The following is a 20,279-nucleotide window of genomic DNA, read 5'->3' as shown; positions in this document are numbered from 1 at the left end:
ATCACTTCTGATAACACACTTGCCCATTGCCTTATATGACTTAGTTAATATATGTTCCTGTGTATATACATGTGTGTATATATTTTTATGTACATTCAAGTGTATTCATTAGTGTATGCTGGATTTTTATCAGTCCTTGTACATGATTTAGTTGTTTTGTCACTTGACTGTTCTTAATTCTTCATTGTTTCATGTATTATTCTTTATGTAAAGCACTTGATAATCACTCATTTTGATAAGTACAGGCATAAGCTTTAGTGCTCTTATAATATTAAGTATAGTAATGTGGGTGAAACTAAAAGCAAAATGAAAGCAAAACAGAGACTTAAAAAGCATGTGATAAAAAGACCTCCATAAATGGTTCTGCCTTTGCTTTTTGTCTTATCACCTTTGTTCTACCTTCAGTGCTCCACACACAAAACACACACACTTGTACTGAGGCCAAACCCAAGGTGGGGCTGAAGGGAAGTAAACAGTGTGAGCCTGATTACTGTGTCGCTGCCCTGACTGAAAGTACTGGCAAGTCTTAACAGGCTGCTCTCTGCATGCATACACCCACACACACACACTCAACTTGTGGTGGGACATGTCCATTTTATCCTAACAGTAAATAAAAGACACAGCATTTCTGTCCAAAAGGTGATGACACACCGTGCTGCAGTCTGCACCACGCTGCCAAGTTGTTTGATGCATCTCTTATCACTTCCCTTTTGGCGATCATTTACAAAACATTTTGGCACTGGGTTCAACTGCCTTGTTTTTTTTGTTGTTTTGTTTTTGTTTGTTTTTTTACTGAAATTGTGATTCAAATCACCACAGTGCTTCTTTAATTTTAAAAATCCTGATTCCAAAGCAGCTTAATTTGACTGAAAAGCACTTCAATCATGCATCATAGTGGTACACTGTCTCATCTCTACTGCCTGTGTTCTGAAAATCTATACACCTGACTTATGCATTAATCACAGATGCACCAAAACTCAGTGAGCTGACAACAAAATAACTAGAAAATCAAGGGAAATAATCTGAAAAGCATTAAGCATCATTGCCACTACTGATTAATGGTGTGTGTAAAAAAGTGCACAAACTTTGTGCATAAATAAATGTCAAGATAATCAATGCAAACATGATTCTGTCAATGAAAGATCATTATTAACATTCAGGCTGTCTGTTATGCACATACCGATTAATTCAGTTTGATCGCTATTTAATTGATCTAGATGTCTATAACTTTTGCAGCTTCTCCAGTGCCACAACAGAAATCTAAATCCAGAGGAGTGTCACATTAGTGTAATGCATATAAAAATCTGATAATAAGAGGGTGTGACTCTTGACCTGCCGGATGAATGAGGATTAAAAAGTAAACTGGCGCTAAATTCCAAAACAGAAAAATTAACAGAAATATTTGTGAGAGAGAATTAAATGTTAGGAAATTTGCATTTTACTCAGTGCTTTTCAGCACTTCAGATGCAACTGTGTGCAATATGTGTGCTATGAGATAACATGTGAAAAGCAATTGAATTTCCAGCAGCGCTCGGTGGTTTCTCAGACTGACTATAGAGACTCTCAGAATATACAGTATAAAGTGTCATAGTGATGCAGTAACATGGCCTCAGGTAAACTCCCCAGAGCCTCATTAACAAACCACAGGTGGGGGGGGGGGGGGACGGGCAGGCTCTGGTTCTCTCTTCATTTATACGCTATTATTACTCAGTGTAAATTTAAACTAAGATCAGTTATGTTCCCAGAGGAAATATGGCTGGGAACTCCTGGTGCATATGTATGCAGCAGAGATATGATGTATATACATTTTTCTAAAATAATAAGTTCAGCTGCAAACTTGACATAAAAGTAAATAAAAGAGCATTAAAACTGAAATGATCAAGTGACAACCAGCCTCACAGTATCCATATTTCTCTTTAAAACAAAAATGTGAATGTCATAGTGGCATCAGTTGAAAAGTGAGAGGATCACCAGTCTTTTAAACCAATCGATCTGGTAGATGTCGAAATATTTCAGTGTGGACGAAAGCAGATAGAACGACCGACCAAACACCTAACACTGCCATCCCTAGAGCCACAGAGAACAGTGGTTCTTGAAAGTGCTTTGCATTGTGATTAGTTGCGTCTATAAATTCAAACAGCGCTGTGCACAAACTCCATTGTTCCCTGATTCAAAGAGGATGCTGCCTGCTACTCGTGTCCACTCCACCACTCCTCGGTAGCCGAATGAGAGGGATAATAGTCGACATCAGCCTTTTATAACAACAACAATGCATTTTAAAGCATGAAGCTGAAACTGTCTCACCAGAACAGTACGCATCATTTGCTTTGAAATGAGACTAGATGGTGCACACAGTGTTAAATCGAGTGTGCAGCTGCCAATCTTTTCTGTAATCAGGTCTTATCTGTACATAGTAATTAAACTAATGTCTTTAAATGAATGATGCTAATGATACTTGATGATCAAGTTCTATATTTAGATGAAGTTTTTTTCATTTTAGATAGAATTAACATATACTGATGGTATACTGATGATCTGTCCACGCAATTCAAAGTATGTCTCTGGTGGTGCCACATTGAACACCACTGTATACAGCACATTTGTGTAAGTGATACAATGAGAATATTACTCAAAAGGCTGTCTTAAGAAATCACTTGCATGTGCTTTTTTAAATCATGACCTATAACTTATTAGATGTAATGTCTTGTTTTTTATCTGACATAAAATCTGTAATAAAGTTTGAATCAGGAATGAAATGCTAATCAGTTTAACTACACACACACACACACACACACACACACACACACACACACACACACACACACACACACACACACACACACACACACACACACACACACAGAGAGAGAGAGTTTTGGAACAACAAGCAAAGAGATATTGTTAATTTATGTCAACAGTCTAACTTTGTTATTCAAACATGGGAATAAATAACTTCCAGCTTCACAACAACAAATACTCAGACTTATCAAAATAAAGGGTGATTTGTACTTTCAAATAACTCGCTACAAACTCGCTCCTCAACTGCTTGATGTCTCTAGTTCCTGTCTGTCCTCATCATCCCCAGTGTCAGAGACCCATCCATCACTTTGGTAATGTTACTGTATTCTCACTTGTATCCAGTCTAATAGGACTGCTAACTGTGCTAACAGGCTAAGGGCAACTACAGCTCGGCTAGCAGCAATGCAACGGTGACTTCAGTGTTGCAATAATCCCCCGGCCTGACAGGAAGATACAGCCCCTGAATGGTATGTGAGGAGTTTTTCCCTGCCACTCACAAATAACTTAACTAGCAGTTTAGCTGACAATTAGAGGGCAACCTTGTCGCGCTACATGGTGGTCTTCTGGACTCCATTTTCATAAAACCATAGAGGAGAACATAAAGAGCAAGACTCTTGGATGATATACAGTGTGAGGTGATTCAGTCCAACACATTCCCCTGTTGACTACAGCAGAGAGAAACTAGGCAATACAGTGAATCCATAAATCACACTCCAGAGAGAAAGAGAGTAGATATTGAGTTAAAAATCAATAAGCTGTTGGCAATCCGTTTACTATCCAGGGAGCTTAGCATCAGCTAATGACTTAGTAACACAGCACCTACATAGCCAGAAACAACACAAAGACGAAGCCTTAAATCTGAACAGAACATGTACAACACAAGCTAACGGAGGGTTTGACAGTATGTGAGAATAGCTCCACACAATCTGAACCACATGTATGTTTGTAAATGACCTGCTTTACACACCCACGTGCAGTTTGGGACTCAATGAAAAAAAAAGTTGTAATCCCTGCTCTTCTCTCCTCTCCTCTTGTAATCTGAGATTTTAATCTCTGCTTTCCAGAGCAAAGATTACCCAGCAGCCCTTGCTTGCTTGCGACCATTCGAGTGGAGGGCCTAAAATGCTTCGGAGGAAGAGAAAGCAGGGTGAGGATACACAGATGTGTGAGGTTATAATCTTGAGAAAAGAAGACAGAAATAGTAAAAGAGATTTAAAGGGCGCAGAAGAAGAAGTGATGGAGACACAGAGTGACAGAGAAGAAGAGAGTGAGAGTGTGAAAGAGAAAATCCTGCTGTAACAAAGTCGAGGTCAGTGTTTGAACTCCACAGGTGGACCTGCACAATCCGATTAGAGTTTTACAACATAGAGCACTTAAAAAATGTAAGGTCAGAGTTTATTTTGCGGCCTTGAAGGGAACATCTGCCCCTTAAAAATTCTTATCATGAACAGTCTGGTCATCTGTAGAAGCCTAGTGTACACAACTACTGGCATTACTGAAATACAGGCGAATGAATAAATAGATGAATCATTTTATGACCCATTCCATTTTACTGCAGGAATTAGGACTGGGCCGATGGCCGACAGTCATCGACCACTGAGTCCTCTACCGTCATAACACTGTGATTTAAAAGCTTGCTGCACTTGAGGTAGTGTGTCCCCTCTGAGTTGCTGTAAGGCAGAGGATTTGTTCAGTTTTTGACTTGTGGGAGAGGGGAAAAAAGAAGCTGTTGCACTAACATTACATCTCCTGTGTTACACCTGTGTTCCATTCATTATTTTATTATTAAACCTGTCCAGTTAGTGCTAGTACTGGCTAACTGTATTTAAATCTTAATACAACTAATTAAAGGCACGTGGTGCAGACACAAAGACCCTTTTAAACCAGGCTTGCAGATGTATTTCAGATGCTCGCCTGCCAGGCATGTGAAAGCTGATCTTCCTGCTCCCTTCACTGGAGAGTTTTCTCAGCTGAGTGAAACTAAAAAGAAAAATTCACACCATAAAACAAAGTATTTTGTGTCTTTCAAGGGGGCAGCAGGTCGTAGACAATGGTAGTGCAAAACACTGCAAAAAAAAAAAATCCATCACAATTTCCCAAAACCCAGGGTGACATCTTAAAATTGCTTGTTTTGTCCTTTTGACAAACAGGCAAAAATATTCTGTTTACTATCTCATAAGGCGAAGAAAAGCAGCAAATGCTAACATTTAATTGTGCATCGATAGCATAAATAACTAAGTTTATAATCCACATTAGGCATGAGGCTTTTATCTATCTTAAGATTTTTTTATCCTTCTGCTCCTAGCTTCAGGAATATATTCATAAACTACAAGAACACTCATGAAAAAGGATTAAATTAAAGCTCCATCCTCAGTAATCAAATCTAAATCTGGAACTTGAATTTATGATCAATGGATGAAAAGAAGTGGAATGAGCAGAAAAACCCCGACTGGACTATAAAGTCCTGTTAGACGTCACATCTTGATATCCCATGACATGCATACAGCCTGACATACAGCCAGTGAAGTTGATAATTTATTTATTGCAGGGCTGCACCTTATTAACTGGTAACTGAGTGTATCAATCAATATTAATATCAATCTAGTGAGCATCATCAATGTGAGTCTGTACAGCCCATCTTCTGCACCTATGTAAACAAAATACTAGTGTATAAATTCCTTTTTAAACCAAAAAAAAAAGTCTAGAGGCACTCTGTACCTAATGAGAAGCGAAGCAGCCATTTCTTTAAATGTAAAGTGCTCCTCTGTTTTTAGTCAATGACACACACAGTCATTTTGGCTAATGACTTTTTCATGCTATTCTGCGGTTCAATCACAACACTGTATGTTAAGAGCAACTTCAGGGCTGCTTTTACAGCTAAAGCAGAGGAATAAGTGAGGGAAAAAAATCTGTCTTTTGCAACCCAGCCAGACAGCGGCATCACCGCCATCTGGGATGATGAAGTGAGAGCTGTTGACGACCACCGTTAGTCCTCATCCTGATTGCCACCTTGAACGCATCACTGTGTTGCTGTAAAAATCACTGACGTCTGTTAAGTATGGTTGGAATTTGTTGCCAAGTATGTGACAGTCAGCTGCTTGAAACATTTTTCATCTGCAAACTGAAAGGAAACAAACTTTGGACTGAAAACAATAACAGATCACTACAGCTGTACACAGTATACAACATCGTAATCTTTATTGTATACTGTTTCTTGCAGTTGCAAGCAATAAAAACACTTATTTTTACTAATTACTGATATAAGTAGCTCCTATTTTTTTCCTTTGTGCAATGCATTGTGGGACAAGAGTAAAAATACATGGCACTCTTAAAAGTTTTTCAAGTTTGAATAAATTACAAGTTTAACATTTACTATGTTCACCATGTTACTCGTATGGTAACATTTGCTAATTAGCACTAAGTACACCAAATAAAGACTGATGGGAACAAGGACCAAGCGGTCTGATTCCAGTTGCATTTGTTTTGACAACTATTTATGGGGACAAAAGCATTAAAGGCCTAAAAAAATACTGCTTAATTTCTGTCGAGTGACTCATTTGCAACCCTCCTTATAAGGCAATCTCAATTTCTCGATATTCCAGAAATTCTGGATGGTTGAGATTACAGACACACACACTCAAACATTCTGTATTTACAATAGATGCCAAAAATAACAGAGGGACGAGTTCAGCTACATTCAACACCTCTATAGAGAGATGCTCCATTTTTGGATGCCTGGTTCAGAGCGTAGCACTGCTCTGCACTTAAAACACACTGACACACCAATGTACCCACTGGACCAGACTACACTGAAATGTTGGCATGAGTACAAGCCAGCGCTCTTGTGGTAGTAACTTTGAAATGTGTCCACGCGGTCTGAATTACCCTGAATTCTTCTGTCAACACCTAACCACATGCAAACAGTCCCTGTGAATTACATAACAGTGAATGGCCGGACGCACGGCAGGAACTCTTTATAATCTATTTATGGTGCAGACTTTATTTATACTACAGGTTCAAACAAATAGCTGATTAACTAATCATTCAATTGAAAGATGTTTTTTTACCATTAGTGCCAATCAACCAGTCAGAGAAATAATGATAATAATTTTGTGATAGGTATCATCCATCTCTGTCACTGACCACTGAGCCCTCCACCGTCATAACATTGTTATTTATAAGCCTTCTGTATTTGAGACAGTGTGTCCCCTCACAGTTGCCGTAAGACAGGAGTTGGTGGAAAATGTGGAAGAGAAAAATAAAAAGAAGCTGTTGGCGCTGGTCATTGAACTATGACCCCATATCCTGTTTATTATGAAATACAAGCAGAACTTCTAGGACTGGAGTAAGTCCATGACCTGATGCTGCTCATTTCATCTGGCCAAGAGTCTAAAACCCAAAAATATTTTATTTCTAATGATATAAAACAGTTAATTTTATGTTTTAGAAGCTGGAATTGGCAAATAATTGGCTTTTTGACAGCAACAACATATCAACCATGAGAACTGACCGATTAATTTTGGACAATTCATTTCAACTTCAAGTCTGACCGCACTGTGCTAAAGGCTAACCAAATGTTGTTTCAGAGTAGAAACATGAGCTGAGCCACATAGTTCCACTGTAATGTGTCAATTTATTCACTTCTGACTAATTATAGCAGGTTGTAATGATTATGCTGTGCTGTTGACTTTGAGTGGTTTGAAAATAAAGAGCCACAAGGGTTGAACCAAATTTAGGTGGCTAGCTAAATACATCTGCTCACAGAGTGAAATAATTGGCAAAGAATCAGCTTTATATGATATGACTAAGGGGGAAAAGTCTGTGTGTGCGTGTGTGTGTGTGTGTGTGTGTGTGTGTGTGTGTGTGTGTGTGTGTGTGTGTGTGTGTGTGTGTGTGTGTTAGCCCAACACAGGATCTCTTTGATGGGCAGAGCATTTGTGTGTTGGTTAATCCACGCCGTGTTACTCACACACCCGGCATCACTGCCTGTGTGTGTGTATACACTGTCAGCTTAGCCCACTCAATCCCTAATCCAAAAGCAGCGAGAGAAAGACAGAGAAACGGAGGCAGGGTGATAAACCTGTGTACCTACATGTGAAAACACTCAGTAATTTACATTTCACACAGATCTCCTCTCTTGTTGCACTCCTTCCTCCTCTCAAAATCTTATCTTCCCTCATTTTAACAAGTTACGGCATCATTTATTCCAAGATACGACAGATTCCACTGGTTGCCCCGACAACAGACGCGATTGGGTAGATAGCACCTCGCCGTAATAACCAATGAAGCGAGTCGAAGGCGAGGACCATCAGTCACCTCCCATTCAACAACATTCACTCCTCCCATTTTGTTCTCTTTCAACAACAGAACAATGGCCACGGCTTAGCTCATCACTGTGATTTGTGGTGCTGATGGGGGACTTTGTGTGAGTGTGTGTGTGTGTGTCTGTGTGTGTGTGTGTCTGTGTGTGTGTGTGTGTGTGTGTGTGTGTGTGTGTGTGCTGCCCATTAGGCCAACTGCAAAAACTGGTTTCCTGTATCCTGCAGAAACAGCAAAACAACAAGCCCTGACCTGCAGAGTATAATTAAATATTGTGTTGTTAAGAGCAATAACTATTAACACCAGAGGCCAGGAACACAGTCTATTAACTCGCTGTTTTCTACCAATCTATTTACTAATAAAGTCTTAAAATGAGCTGGTTCTATCTAGCTAATGAGCGATTTCAAGAAGGAACGTAGAGCTGCATCTATAGATTATTTTCATTAGTGATTGATCTGCTTATTATTCCACAGCGAGTGCCAATGATCTAATAAAAAAGACAAATAAGAAGACAGTCACCTAATATGTGAATTAATGGACTTTTGCTGCTGGTTGGTAGCATCCTGAAGGCTTTCAAAGTGCTAAATATAAAGGCGACACGTAGAGCCTGTTCCTCCCTTTGTTTTGTGTTTGTTGTGTCAGCCAGCAGTTATGGAGCTGCAACTAACCGATATTTACACAACTGACTTACCTGGCAATTATATTTTCTTTTAATCCTGCAATCATTTAGTCTATTAACTGTCAGAAAATACAAAAAAATGACCAAACAGAATTCCCCAGACCCAAAGGTGTCTTCTTTAAATGTTATGTCCAATCAACAGTGAAAAAACAGAGAAAAAAGGTTTGCAGAGATATAGAACAGAAAGAAAAAAAATCCTCACATTTGAGAAGCTGAAATTAAACACTTCATTAACTTAGAGAAGCAGTGATTAGTTCATTAGTAAACCAAAACAAAAATTGGCAGCAACACGTTCAACAATTTATTGAATTTAATTTTGGAAGTTATTTTTTCCAAATAAAGTTCATCACAAACTGTGTGACAAGACTGTGCAGCTGTTGATGTGGGTCCTTCAGAAGACCACAACCCTCTGAACTAAAGAAATGCCAAACATTTTAGAGGGCATTATGTCGAGAGACCCATGTTCCTCCCTCCCTTTCTCTGACTGCAAATGTTCAGTAATTTTTTCCAAATAAAGTTCATCACAAACTGTTGCATTATGGGAGAATAATGAAAATAAAACTTCAGAAACATACTATGACTTTTATAAAGCAAAATAAAGTGGCTGTTGTTGTTGTCAGCGTGACATCACTGCGATTTGGTCAAAAGTCCTAACAGCAAACAAACATTGATTAATCGACAAAGGATTTGTCAAGTTAATTGATAATGGATGTAAATATTAACTGCAGCCCTAAGTTAATCATCAAAACAGTTTCAATTCAATTTCTGTTCATCAACTAATTGTTGAAGGACGAATACTAAACACTGCACTGGAAAGATAACCTACAAGACAAAACTGTACCTGAAAGTAAAGATGATTTATGACTAATAATTGGGTCTGATTATTTGCTTTTCCTGGATATCTATTCGTCTCACACAGAGATCCTGGTGAGGACGGTCTCCTCAGGAAAAATCTTTGAAAGGAGCGTTTCTCTGCCAAAACAAACTAAACGCATGAACAAATCATGCATGGCATAAACAAACTCCTCTTATCTCTGTGCCAAGAAAGTGGAATTAGACCTTCGGCAGCCTGGTCTCCTTTTCATTGACATAAATCTAAAGCAGAATAAAAAATCTTAGAGAAACACACTGCTGCCCAGAGGGAATGCTGTCAGGAGCTCAGAGAAGGAAACACACCCCCATCCTCTTTCCTCTAGATCAAAAACACACACACACAAAAGTCCAGGACCAAATCTTCCCCTTTGAAAGTGATCTAATGATAGCAAAGCAAGAGGCTGCCTGATGCATTAATTATACACCACCATCCCCCAACACACACACACTGTTCTTGCTCAACACACTCGAGACCGAGGTGACCTTTAGGAATGATCCATATTGATAATTCAATAAACCGAGTCAACTACAGTCCTCCTACCTGCCGCAGCAAATCAATTTCCTCGCAAATATCTGTCGCCTTCACTTTTCATCACAGAAGAGGTAAAACTCAGCAGGTCTCCTAGAAACTGGCCGGTTAATGCACACACTGTGGGACAAGACTCTGCGGCTGTTGATGCGGGTCCTTCAGAAGACCACGACCCTCTGAACTAAAGAAATGCCAAACGTTTTAGAGGACATTATGTTGAGAGACGCAATTTCCTCCCTGTTGTATAATATTTAGGCCTCCAACAGTGAAAAAAAGATCCTGCAAAGGGAAAAGTAGGCCTAAACAACATACTGCATTGACCTGAATTAAGGCTGCACCCATGGAGAAATTTTGGGTCCATACAGATGTTTCCAACTACAAATTCGCTGATGCAGATGTTTTTTTGTGGTTGTTTATTTTGATCTTGCTGTTATTTGTCCCCACATTTATGCCAAGGAAAAAGGAAATCTTCAGATTCAGACAAATAAAGATTATTTTCATAGACAATTAATTGTTGATTAATCAGTTAATAGTTGTTTCAATTAAAATGCCAGAAAATGGTGAAAAATAGCAATCAGTGTTTTCCAAAGTCCATGATGACATGCTATAGAGGGAGGGTGTACCATGGGCCAAGGAAGAACCCATTAAACTTTGGAGCAGATCCGAATCACAGGGCAGACAGGCAAATTATTCTTAACTTTAATTTACATTGTGAAATAGGTCATTTGGCCTTGGTGGAGGCCAATCCTTCTAGATATTTAATGAATTTGTCTCCATCTGATTCTTTCCTGCATAGACTTTGGAAACTAAATGAGGACTTTTGCAGTCAACGTGTCAAAAAGTGTCAATAAAGTTCAAAAACAACTTAGAGGTTCATGTAGAGTGTAGAGTCTTCCTCCATGCTTGGAAGGGGAGAGTGAGACAAGGCGTTTGCAATCTGCAAACTATCTGGGAGATGCCACAAGATCCTACACACTGGTCCTTTAAAATAAGTAAACACAGCACATTTTTTAATTTACATTGCAACATTAATCAACTGATTAATCAAAAGAAAATATTTTTTATTTTTTCCCTAGTCATGGCTTCTAAATTATGCTGCTTCTCTTCATCAAATGCGTTTTGAAGGGTACTGTGACTACAAAAAGCAAATTGAATACATCAATTTGGGCTGTCAGAAATGACAATAAGACTTGTCATTGACATTCATGACATTTTATTGACAAAACCATTAAGCCCTACTAAAACCAACAAGATCAAATCAACAATTATAATGGAATTCCACCAGTTAAGAGGAAAAGAGAGGTGTTACAGTGGAAACTGTTTCTGCAGGCTTTAGTGTTTCTCCTGACGTCAGTCAATAGATTCTTACTTCTCTACTCCCTGCACCACCTCCCTTACAGACACTAGACTTTCCAGCTACTGTCTGGAAAATCTGCTTGAGGAAAATGACTAATGCGATATCCCTCCACAACAACTACTGCACTGCTGAGGTGCCCTTTGGCAAGGCTCTCCACGCTGCACTAACAGAGCTGCTCGGCAGCAAAGTAGCCAATGTCTGCGCCGGGCAGCTCCCAGGTGTGCACGCGGAGCGTCGCTGGAAAGATGCTCAGTCGACACTCTCATGAGTATCCCCTGAGTGTTGTCAAATAAAGGTTAACAACCGAGGACGGGATGGTCTGCCGCCGAGGACCCTGAGCCGTTCATAAAGGTGTCATGATATGAAAAATGCCTCTGTGTGTTGTCTTGTGTACCTGAGTGTACTGATGCCTCACAGACAGCAGGACAACATACCACAGGGACGTGGTTCACAGTTGTGCATGTGGGTGTCAGCTGGCAGCTTTCAACAGATTGCGGTGGTTTGAATAGCTTTTTTAACATTTACATCCAAATTAAAGGTACAGTTCAAATTATTTGATGTGGGGTTATATAAAGTACTTGATAGTGTATTAGCTACAATGGATGGTGATCGTCATGCCCCCTGTGTGGGGGAGTAGGAAGGGGCACCAGCGTGGAAGCTGTGGAGCAAAAGCTATTTTAGCCATCTACAAAACCTCCACATTAAAGATTTAAAACATTTTCCCCGCTTTACTTTGCCACCAGATAGCTGCTGTTTCACAAGCCAAATATCACTTTCTCTGAACCAACCAAACTCCACAGGAAATGTTTGTCTACCGCTGCCTCAATTGGTTGGATAATTTGTGTTACTGTGTGATTTTGGGGTTTCAAAAGGAGTTTTCAAAAGTTTTGGATTCATCCAAGTCAAGAAATAACCCAAGCAAACTAACTGATCGAGGCAGCAGTAGACAAGCAACTCAGTAAAATGACTGATTTCACTTATGGAGTTTGGTGGGTTTGGAGAGAGCGATATTTGGCTTACAGCAAAGTAAAGCGGTGTAAATATTTTAAATATAAAAAGCATTTAAACTTTTGTTGCTGACCATGTTCACAGCAGTAAGTTTCTTAGCTTCCATGCCAGTGATCTGGTCTTTTTTTTTTTTTTAATAATCTTTTTATTAAGCAGTAAAGCAGTACAGGGACAACACAATAACTATACCAAAAACATGGACATTACAATCAGTCCTGTCCTTTATAATCCTCTACCTACTTCCCCACTCTACCCCTCCTTGTGTGATGGTATATAGTATCTACGAAGAAGAAAAATATAATAATTTAAAAAAATAAATAAATAATAACAATAATAAAATAATATTGATAATAATAATAATAATAATAATAATAATAAAAAGGATCAATAAAAATATGAAAAACAAGTAAAGAAATAAAAATTGGGAGTAAAAACAGAAAAAAAAAGAAAAAGTAAGATTATTATTTTGTGTATGACCAATGACTAGACTATATTTTGTAAAACTTTTTGCACTTGTCTGCTTCTCCAAACTGGGGGCCATGTACTGTGGGAAATACACCGACAATCAATAAATACCTCATACAATCCGACATCAAATAATCCGGACAATCCCCTGAAAGCAATTTTATGGGACCACCTTTAAAATTGGGGTCAAACCTGTGAACTGCATGGCAACAAAAAAGGCAGTGCACCTCATCTGCAGTTAGACCTCCTCCTCCTCCTCCTCCTCCTCGTTCAAAAGCTGACATATATAACTCTCAGCCTGTAAGTATGTTCTGTACAGGCCTACACAAAGTACATACAGCTCTCTGCATGCGAGCCCCCTGTATCTGGGTCAGAGAAGAATCTGTTTCTCTATCATAACACATCATGTTATTCAACCTCTAGGAGGAGAAATATGGTGACACAAGCATGTCACAATAGCATGTATGGCATTCACTCAACACATAACATGAAGGCACACACTTTAATGGGCAGTTGCTCTATTCTAACAAGGAACCATGCTGAAATACAGTAGCAACTTGAAAACAACTTAAGAAAAAACATCAACATCCCCTGCTGTCTCTTTATGATATGACTGGATAGTTTGAAAGAGACAAGATTTGAATCTTCACCTGAAATCTATGCAGCACTTTCAGGCAGACTGGATGAACTGGATTCACCACTTGGCTTTGCGTGCAGGTGCTAATACATGCTTTGAAAACAGCCTATGCGATGTCTAGATAATAAAAAAAAGTGTCTCGATAATAAAAGGTCACCTGAGGAGAGTGTCAAAACGATTCCAAAAACTCAAGGTACAATAATGCAACAATAAAAAAGTCCATGATATGATATTTATCACTTAATTACAAAACAGAAAGTAAATGATAACTTTAAAACTACAATTTTTAAATAAATAAAATAAAACAAAAGTAGCTGACAATGACCTAAAGATGTGCAAAAAAAATCCGAATCAATTCTTTGTGGCAATGAATGTTTTAATTATGTTTGACCATATGCAAAACAAAAACAATGGAGCTGTCCGCCGCTGCATGATTTGATAACATTTGTGAAAATTTGTGATTTTTAGTCCAGTTCATCTATGCAGCACTACAGTACCTCATTATAGAGCCGTTATCTCATACACTTTCAAAAAATGTGATTCGGTTCTGGTTCTGTGATTTGGATATTACACTTGGCCATTTTATAGCAATTGTTATTAATTGTGCAGCCCTAGAGCAGACAGTAATAATCCTTCTATAAAAATATATATATATATAATTAATAATGTAATATGGCAAATAATGTCAAAGTCCAATATTGTGTCAAGACATTTTTTATATCAATATTCTGAATACTGTTACATCCCTACACATAATACATTATGGGAAGTTCATTGGTCAGCAAATGGTCCCTAAGAATCTCAGTCCATCTACACCAAACCCCTTCTGTCAATTTAGTGTAGCCTCACATATGCAGGTACACACCTAGAGTAGTATAGCATGATATAGCAGCTTTTAGGACGGGCTGACACCCCTCCCGCTGTGCATTTTGGTAGTAGGAATAAGGAGGAGGTAAGAGAGCAGTACTGAGAATGGAAAAATTTAAAGGGTTAATGCAGTGACTGGAGTGTTGGATATGTGCCGAAATGCAGGCAGGCTCGGAAAGATTCATCGGTGAGTGAGTGCATATGCTGTCGCGTAGCCGATATGGCCGCCTTCAGACTTGCAAAGAGAACTTTATAAATTTTAAAATGAGGTTTGGTCGTGATGGAAACGAAACGTGTCCGGGGCTGGTCGGCAGAAAGCGCGGTGACAGTTGGGCGAAATGCTGCGTGGAAATAAAAGAGGATTTCCAACTCCATTTACACTCCAATGACAGAAACTCGACGGTTAGAGAGTTTCAAAGACATATGCATTAAAACAACTTGCCTGTTCTTAGGTATGTTTGTTAACCTGGACGTTGACGTGGCCAAAAATGCACAACGTAAACGTAACGTATGGAATACCTCCATATGAAGAAGCAACCGCTATCTGTTTGGTGATGTTATTTAGGCTAACTTAGCTAACTTAGTGGTAGTAAAAAACTCATATTTACCATTTTACCCCCGCTGGTGTAAGTGTATCCCTACTTCTGATAAACTTTTCTCCACAGCAGCACAGTAAGCTCCGGACATCTCCCGTTCTGTTGTCCTCAGGTGTAAAGTTGACCGTTGTCCGTTGACACCGTCGGTGCCACACATGCCATCACGGCTCCATCTCGCCGCCGCTGGAAACTGACCCACCACGGCCGCGGTGTCGGTTATGATTCGTCCCCCCAGCACCGCCTGCCTGCCAGCCCGCCGCGGTAATAATCCTCCTAAACCCAGCGAGCCAGGGAAGCACAATGTGTGATTACGCCCCGCCCACCGCGCTGCACTGAGGGAGGGGCTGCGGGGGATATCGAATACACCCACATGAATTAATTCATAACTACAGAATGCAGAGCTCAGAGGTCCAACACATTAAAGCAGCTGTTTTACTCAAATATACAAGTTTTACGTGCTATTGAGGCTAAAGTAGACATCAAGGTAAGTACTCAGTGGTATTTAGATCAATTATTGACAATTATCCATTTACAAGATGCATAAGTTTCTACATCCAAAATCATTTAAAGGGACAGTTATACTAATAATGATGATAATAATAATAATTACTATTTGTATCTTTTTTTAATTTATAGTTCTCATTATTATAAAAAACACAAGTGAAAGTTTACTGTATGAGTACCCTGATGTCATTTTGGATATTACATATATTAATAAAGAATGCTGAACAATATATTGATATACATTACATTGTCTAAGTACAATTTTAATGCTGTAGCTAATTGAGATTAAGCTAATTTTAAGTAGCTGTCTGGTCAACCTGCTGCCACTTGGGATGAGATGGAGAAGTATCCTCGTCAGAAATCAGAAAAGCTGCTTTCTTCAGGCTGTAAAACTTTTAAATTCGCCCCCCTCTCTCCATCAAAATTAAATTCATATTTTTGTTCATTATGTTTTGCGCAGTTGAAGGGCTGTACAATTCTTGCTAAAATGTGAATCATAATTCTTCTCCCTAAAAATTGAGATCACAATTCTCACACAATTTTTATTTTTTCAGTGAAAACATTTATTGCACTTTACACATTTTATTAAAGCATCTGTGATGCTTACAGATGATTTAAGTTCTGGACTTGAATTTTAAAGTCTCTTGTAACAAAAAATATCTCAAACCTCTTTTCCTTTTTTACTTACAAACACTTAATCAAAGTGATTAACTTAAATGCTGCTGAGCTTATTGAAGTTTGTGTGTTTTTTTAGTTGTGTGGACATTTAGAAATAAGACTACATAGATGTGTGAATTGATATTGTGATTTTTTTTTGTGATTAATAGTGCAGCCCTACTCTGTTGTTTATGTGAAGCATGAAGAGACTGAAAATGTACATTTCGCTGTACAACCTTGAGCTGTAAAATGACCATTAACTGAACTCTTCCACCCTTTGAACCTTGAACCCTTTAAAACTCTTTACCCTTGAACCCTTTATATACTGTTGTTAAAGCTATAAAGAGTTTTTACCTGGTTACGAAACAGTCTCAGTTTAATACCGATGCCTCTATATGACCTACATAAGTTAAAGAGACCATCCGCAAGAAGATCAGCTGTTTTATCGTTATTCTTAATTCCTGCCACTGGGTCGGAGTCTTCTTGAAATATGATGAAACAAGCCTGAGTTTACATTTTTCACAGCCGATGTTACAATGAAAAGTACATGAGCTGGTCAAAAAGAAGTAGGGGATTTTTATTGACATGAGTTTATTTTTGACTTTATATTTTGTGGTCATTATGGCAGAAACACTGCCGCTTTTGTCCACAGGGGGCTCCAAAATCAACAAAATATGATTATGAATATATGTTTTGGATTGAAATGTTAAGTATGTTGTGAGTATAATTGTAAAATAAATGTAGTGGAGTAAAAAGCATGATGGCTCCCCTTGAATTATTGGTATAAAATGGAAAAAAAGGAAAAATTTAAGTAAAGTACAAGTACTTCAGCTCCTGATTATTCTGTCTTGACACAAACAAGATTCATCCCCAGTAGTGGTCTTTACTACTTTTTAGAGCTGCAACGATTAGTCAGTTATTTAATTAATCATCAACTATTTTGATAATTGATTAATCGGTTTGAGTATTTTTTTTTAAGAAAACAGTTGAACAAGTAAAAATTCTCTGATTCCAGCTTCCTAAATGTGATTATTTTCTGTTTTTTAACACCTTTATGAGAGTAAACTGAATATATTTGCATTGTGGACAAAACAGCACATCATCTTTGGCTTTGGAAAACACTGATCAACATTTTTGCAACATTTTCAGACTTTTTATAAACCAAACAACTAATCGATCAATCGAGAAAACAATTGTTAGCTGCAGCCCTTTGACTTTTTCCATCATTTACAGGCAGACTTTTTATTCAGCCATGTTTACAGCTGGCTAAAACACATAGTCACCTGGGTAATTAGAAATAGATAGCTGAAATAGAGACATGACACCGGCCATATCTCAAGTGAAAGGATAGATGAATTACCCCGCAAAGGTCTGGGGAATGAGTCATGAATGATTTAAAGGCACTGTGGCTCTACTCTGGCCCTACCGATAAAGAAACTAATTAGCATGGTTAGCGGTCCTGTCATGTGATCCGGGCCCACTGATAGCTTACTGTCCAAGCTCACATTAAGTATTCATCCTCCTCACAATGCCTCCTCTTCCACATGCCATATCTGAAAACTTACTCACAGGGGTTTTATCTCTGTCTGACTGTCATTCTTCATTGCTTTCTGTCCCCCTCGTGCACGCATCGAGCGACTTGAATCCCACGTTATGAGGACCGTAGTGAGTCAGCCACCTGTTAATCATTGTGACGAGTGTGCGTGCTGACAGGTCGACACTCTGCGGCCGGGTGATTCAGCCTGCAGGGCAGAGAACAGCACCTGGCACAGAGGCTGCCTGCAGGGCAAGAGCTCTGTTATTGAAATTTGACTGGGATCCAGGCTATCATTTCTGTGAGTGCGTGCGTGAAAGATCATTGCATAGCTCTGGGATAGATCCACAACAAATCTTTCTGCTATGATCAATCCTAATAACCTAATACACTTCCAGTCCATTTCCTCTGGGTATTGATTGATAATATCCATGCTGGTGCGTGTGTGAAAGAGAGATAGAAAGCAGAGAGTTAAACGTGACATTTAATTAGGTCCAGATTTGTACTTTAGCATTGATTCGGTTCAGAGAGGCCATTGACCATGAGCTCACAGAAAACAACTTTGGCCTTATGTAAATGCCATTAGGAGCAGATCTCTAATGGCCATTGCAGCATTGCCTGACACTTGTGAGGCAGGGAAACAGCAACAAAACAGCAATTAAAGACTTTTCTCTCTCTTCTTGCTTTGATTATTTGCAAGAAAGTCCCACAACTCTGTCAGAGCTGAGCACACGCTGTCTGACATGCAGGTCGTTGGAATTTTTCATCTAAATGTCACCACATTTGACTTTTAATAAGTGCAATCGAGTTCAAAATACAATTATCTGACAAAAAAGAGAGATGCTGCACAGAATTTCTGGTCTGTTGTGTATAAATGTCAGCATCCAAGGTTATAAGATGGTAAAATTCATGTGTGTGTCAAAGACTGAAGCATTTTGCGTGTATACATAAAATTCCCTCTGGTAATCACAAGACGCTATTGTTCCCTCATCCCACCACTGACGTTTGTGTTCTTTATGGGCTTCCTGTGGCACTTCCTGTCTCCATCTCAGCTGTGACATCAACCCGGCTGACTGATAACGGTCCGGAGCATTTATAGGCGGTGCCCCGGGATTGCTTAGGTGAGGTCGGGGACCGGGACGTTCTGGTGAGGCTTCTGGAACGTTTGAGGGAGTTTGGAACATTATGGACGGATTCTGGAATGTGTAGGTGAGGAGGGAGTCTGAGCGTTCCCGTGGGACATCCTGTAGGGGTTCTGGGATGTTTAAGTTAGGGGCGGTTCAGGATGTTCTGGTTATGGGGTCAGAATGTTCCACAGGGATTCTGGAAGGTCTGAAGGGTATCAGATTATTCTGTAGGGATTATGGAATGTCGAGGTTAAGGGGTCAGAACTTTCTGCTGGATTCCAGGAAATTAAAGGAGGTCAGATAATTCTGTTGCTGTTCTTGAATTTTTTACACGAGAATTTTACACATTATACAGGAAGCAAAACTAGAGGTTTCTTCTTAAAGTTCCACTAAACAATATTCATAAATTTAAATAGATAAAATTACTAGATTTAATGTTAAAGGGGTTGCTCATGGCGATGAACCTGCAAAGCATTATCACACGAATTTGTAGTTTTCTCAGCGCTATGGACTATTTTTTCTCTCTCAGCTCATTGTTATGGGTTTTGAAGCAAGACCCTCCAAGTCAGACTTTCTCCAAACAATGACTTATAATCTTAAAATAATTACTTAGTATCTCAGACCAATATCATCTCAAAAATAATGTCACAGTAACTCAAAACAATGACTTATTATCTCAAAATACTGAGCTAGTATCTCAAAACAATGAATTATTATCTCAAAAATAATATATTTTTAGCTCAAAATGACTTATCTCATAATATTGAGCTATTATCTCAAACTTTCTCATTATTATTCACTAACTATAATTCAAGGTTTCTCATTATTTTGAGATATTAAGTCATTATAAATCGCACACTATTTAGTATGTCATCATACAGACAGACCTCTGACTGACTTCCAGTGTCCCTAGTTAATAAATCAGAAAAGAAATTTAATATAAATAAAAATAATCCTTAACTTTTAAATTAAATTCACTGTTTCTGTGGATAACACCAAAGGCCAAATGGTCTTGCCCCTAAAATGATTAAATTTCAGGCCTGGTGGCGATGATTTTTTTGCATAAATTTACATGAAATGTTTCATCTGATTTTCTCGACATCGCCTGTGGTGATGTCGTCAAATTGCTTGCAGTCTAAAACCAACGTACCCAATTTCAGATGCCCTAACAGAGAAAAGCAGCAGATCCTCACAGATGATGTATATGACTTTTCAAGCACTGCACAAAGGCAGAATTTATTACTGCGCTGTTCAATATTGGAGACCTACGGGGTTTTCTTTAAGGTCACTGAGCACATTTCGGTGCCACTATAACCAACTTGAATGCC

At 38.8% G+C, this 20,279-nt stretch overlaps 1 protein-coding gene across 2 annotated transcripts in view; it reads right to left on the bottom strand.

Moving 5' to 3' along the window:
- Window positions 1-20,279, bottom strand: part of LOC146306978 (transmembrane and coiled-coil domain protein 3-like) — a 53,770-nt gene that overhangs the window by 16,370 nt on the left and 17,121 nt on the right. The window contains exon 1 of one of the 2 annotated variants that reach the window (XM_084711326.1): window positions 15,142-15,307. The exons of the other annotated variant lie outside the window; for it this stretch is intronic. Within the exon in view, the coding sequence (XP_084567452.1) occupies window positions 15,142-15,144 (3 nt within the window). The 5' untranslated portion in view covers window positions 15,145-15,307. Of the gene's footprint in view, window positions 1-15,141; window positions 15,308-20,279 lie in introns of those variants that run through there. 2 annotated transcript variants of the gene reach the window in all.

This window comes from Lutjanus erythropterus, chromosome 22 (genome assembly GCF_056507025.1).
Source record: "Lutjanus erythropterus isolate fLutEry1 chromosome 22, fLutEry1.hap2, whole genome shotgun sequence".
In the NCBI taxonomy this organism is placed as follows: domain Eukaryota; kingdom Metazoa; phylum Chordata; class Actinopteri; order Lutjaniformes; family Lutjanidae; genus Lutjanus; species Lutjanus erythropterus.
Note: the sequence above shows the minus strand (reverse complement) of the source record. Positions and strands in the feature narration are given on the sequence as shown.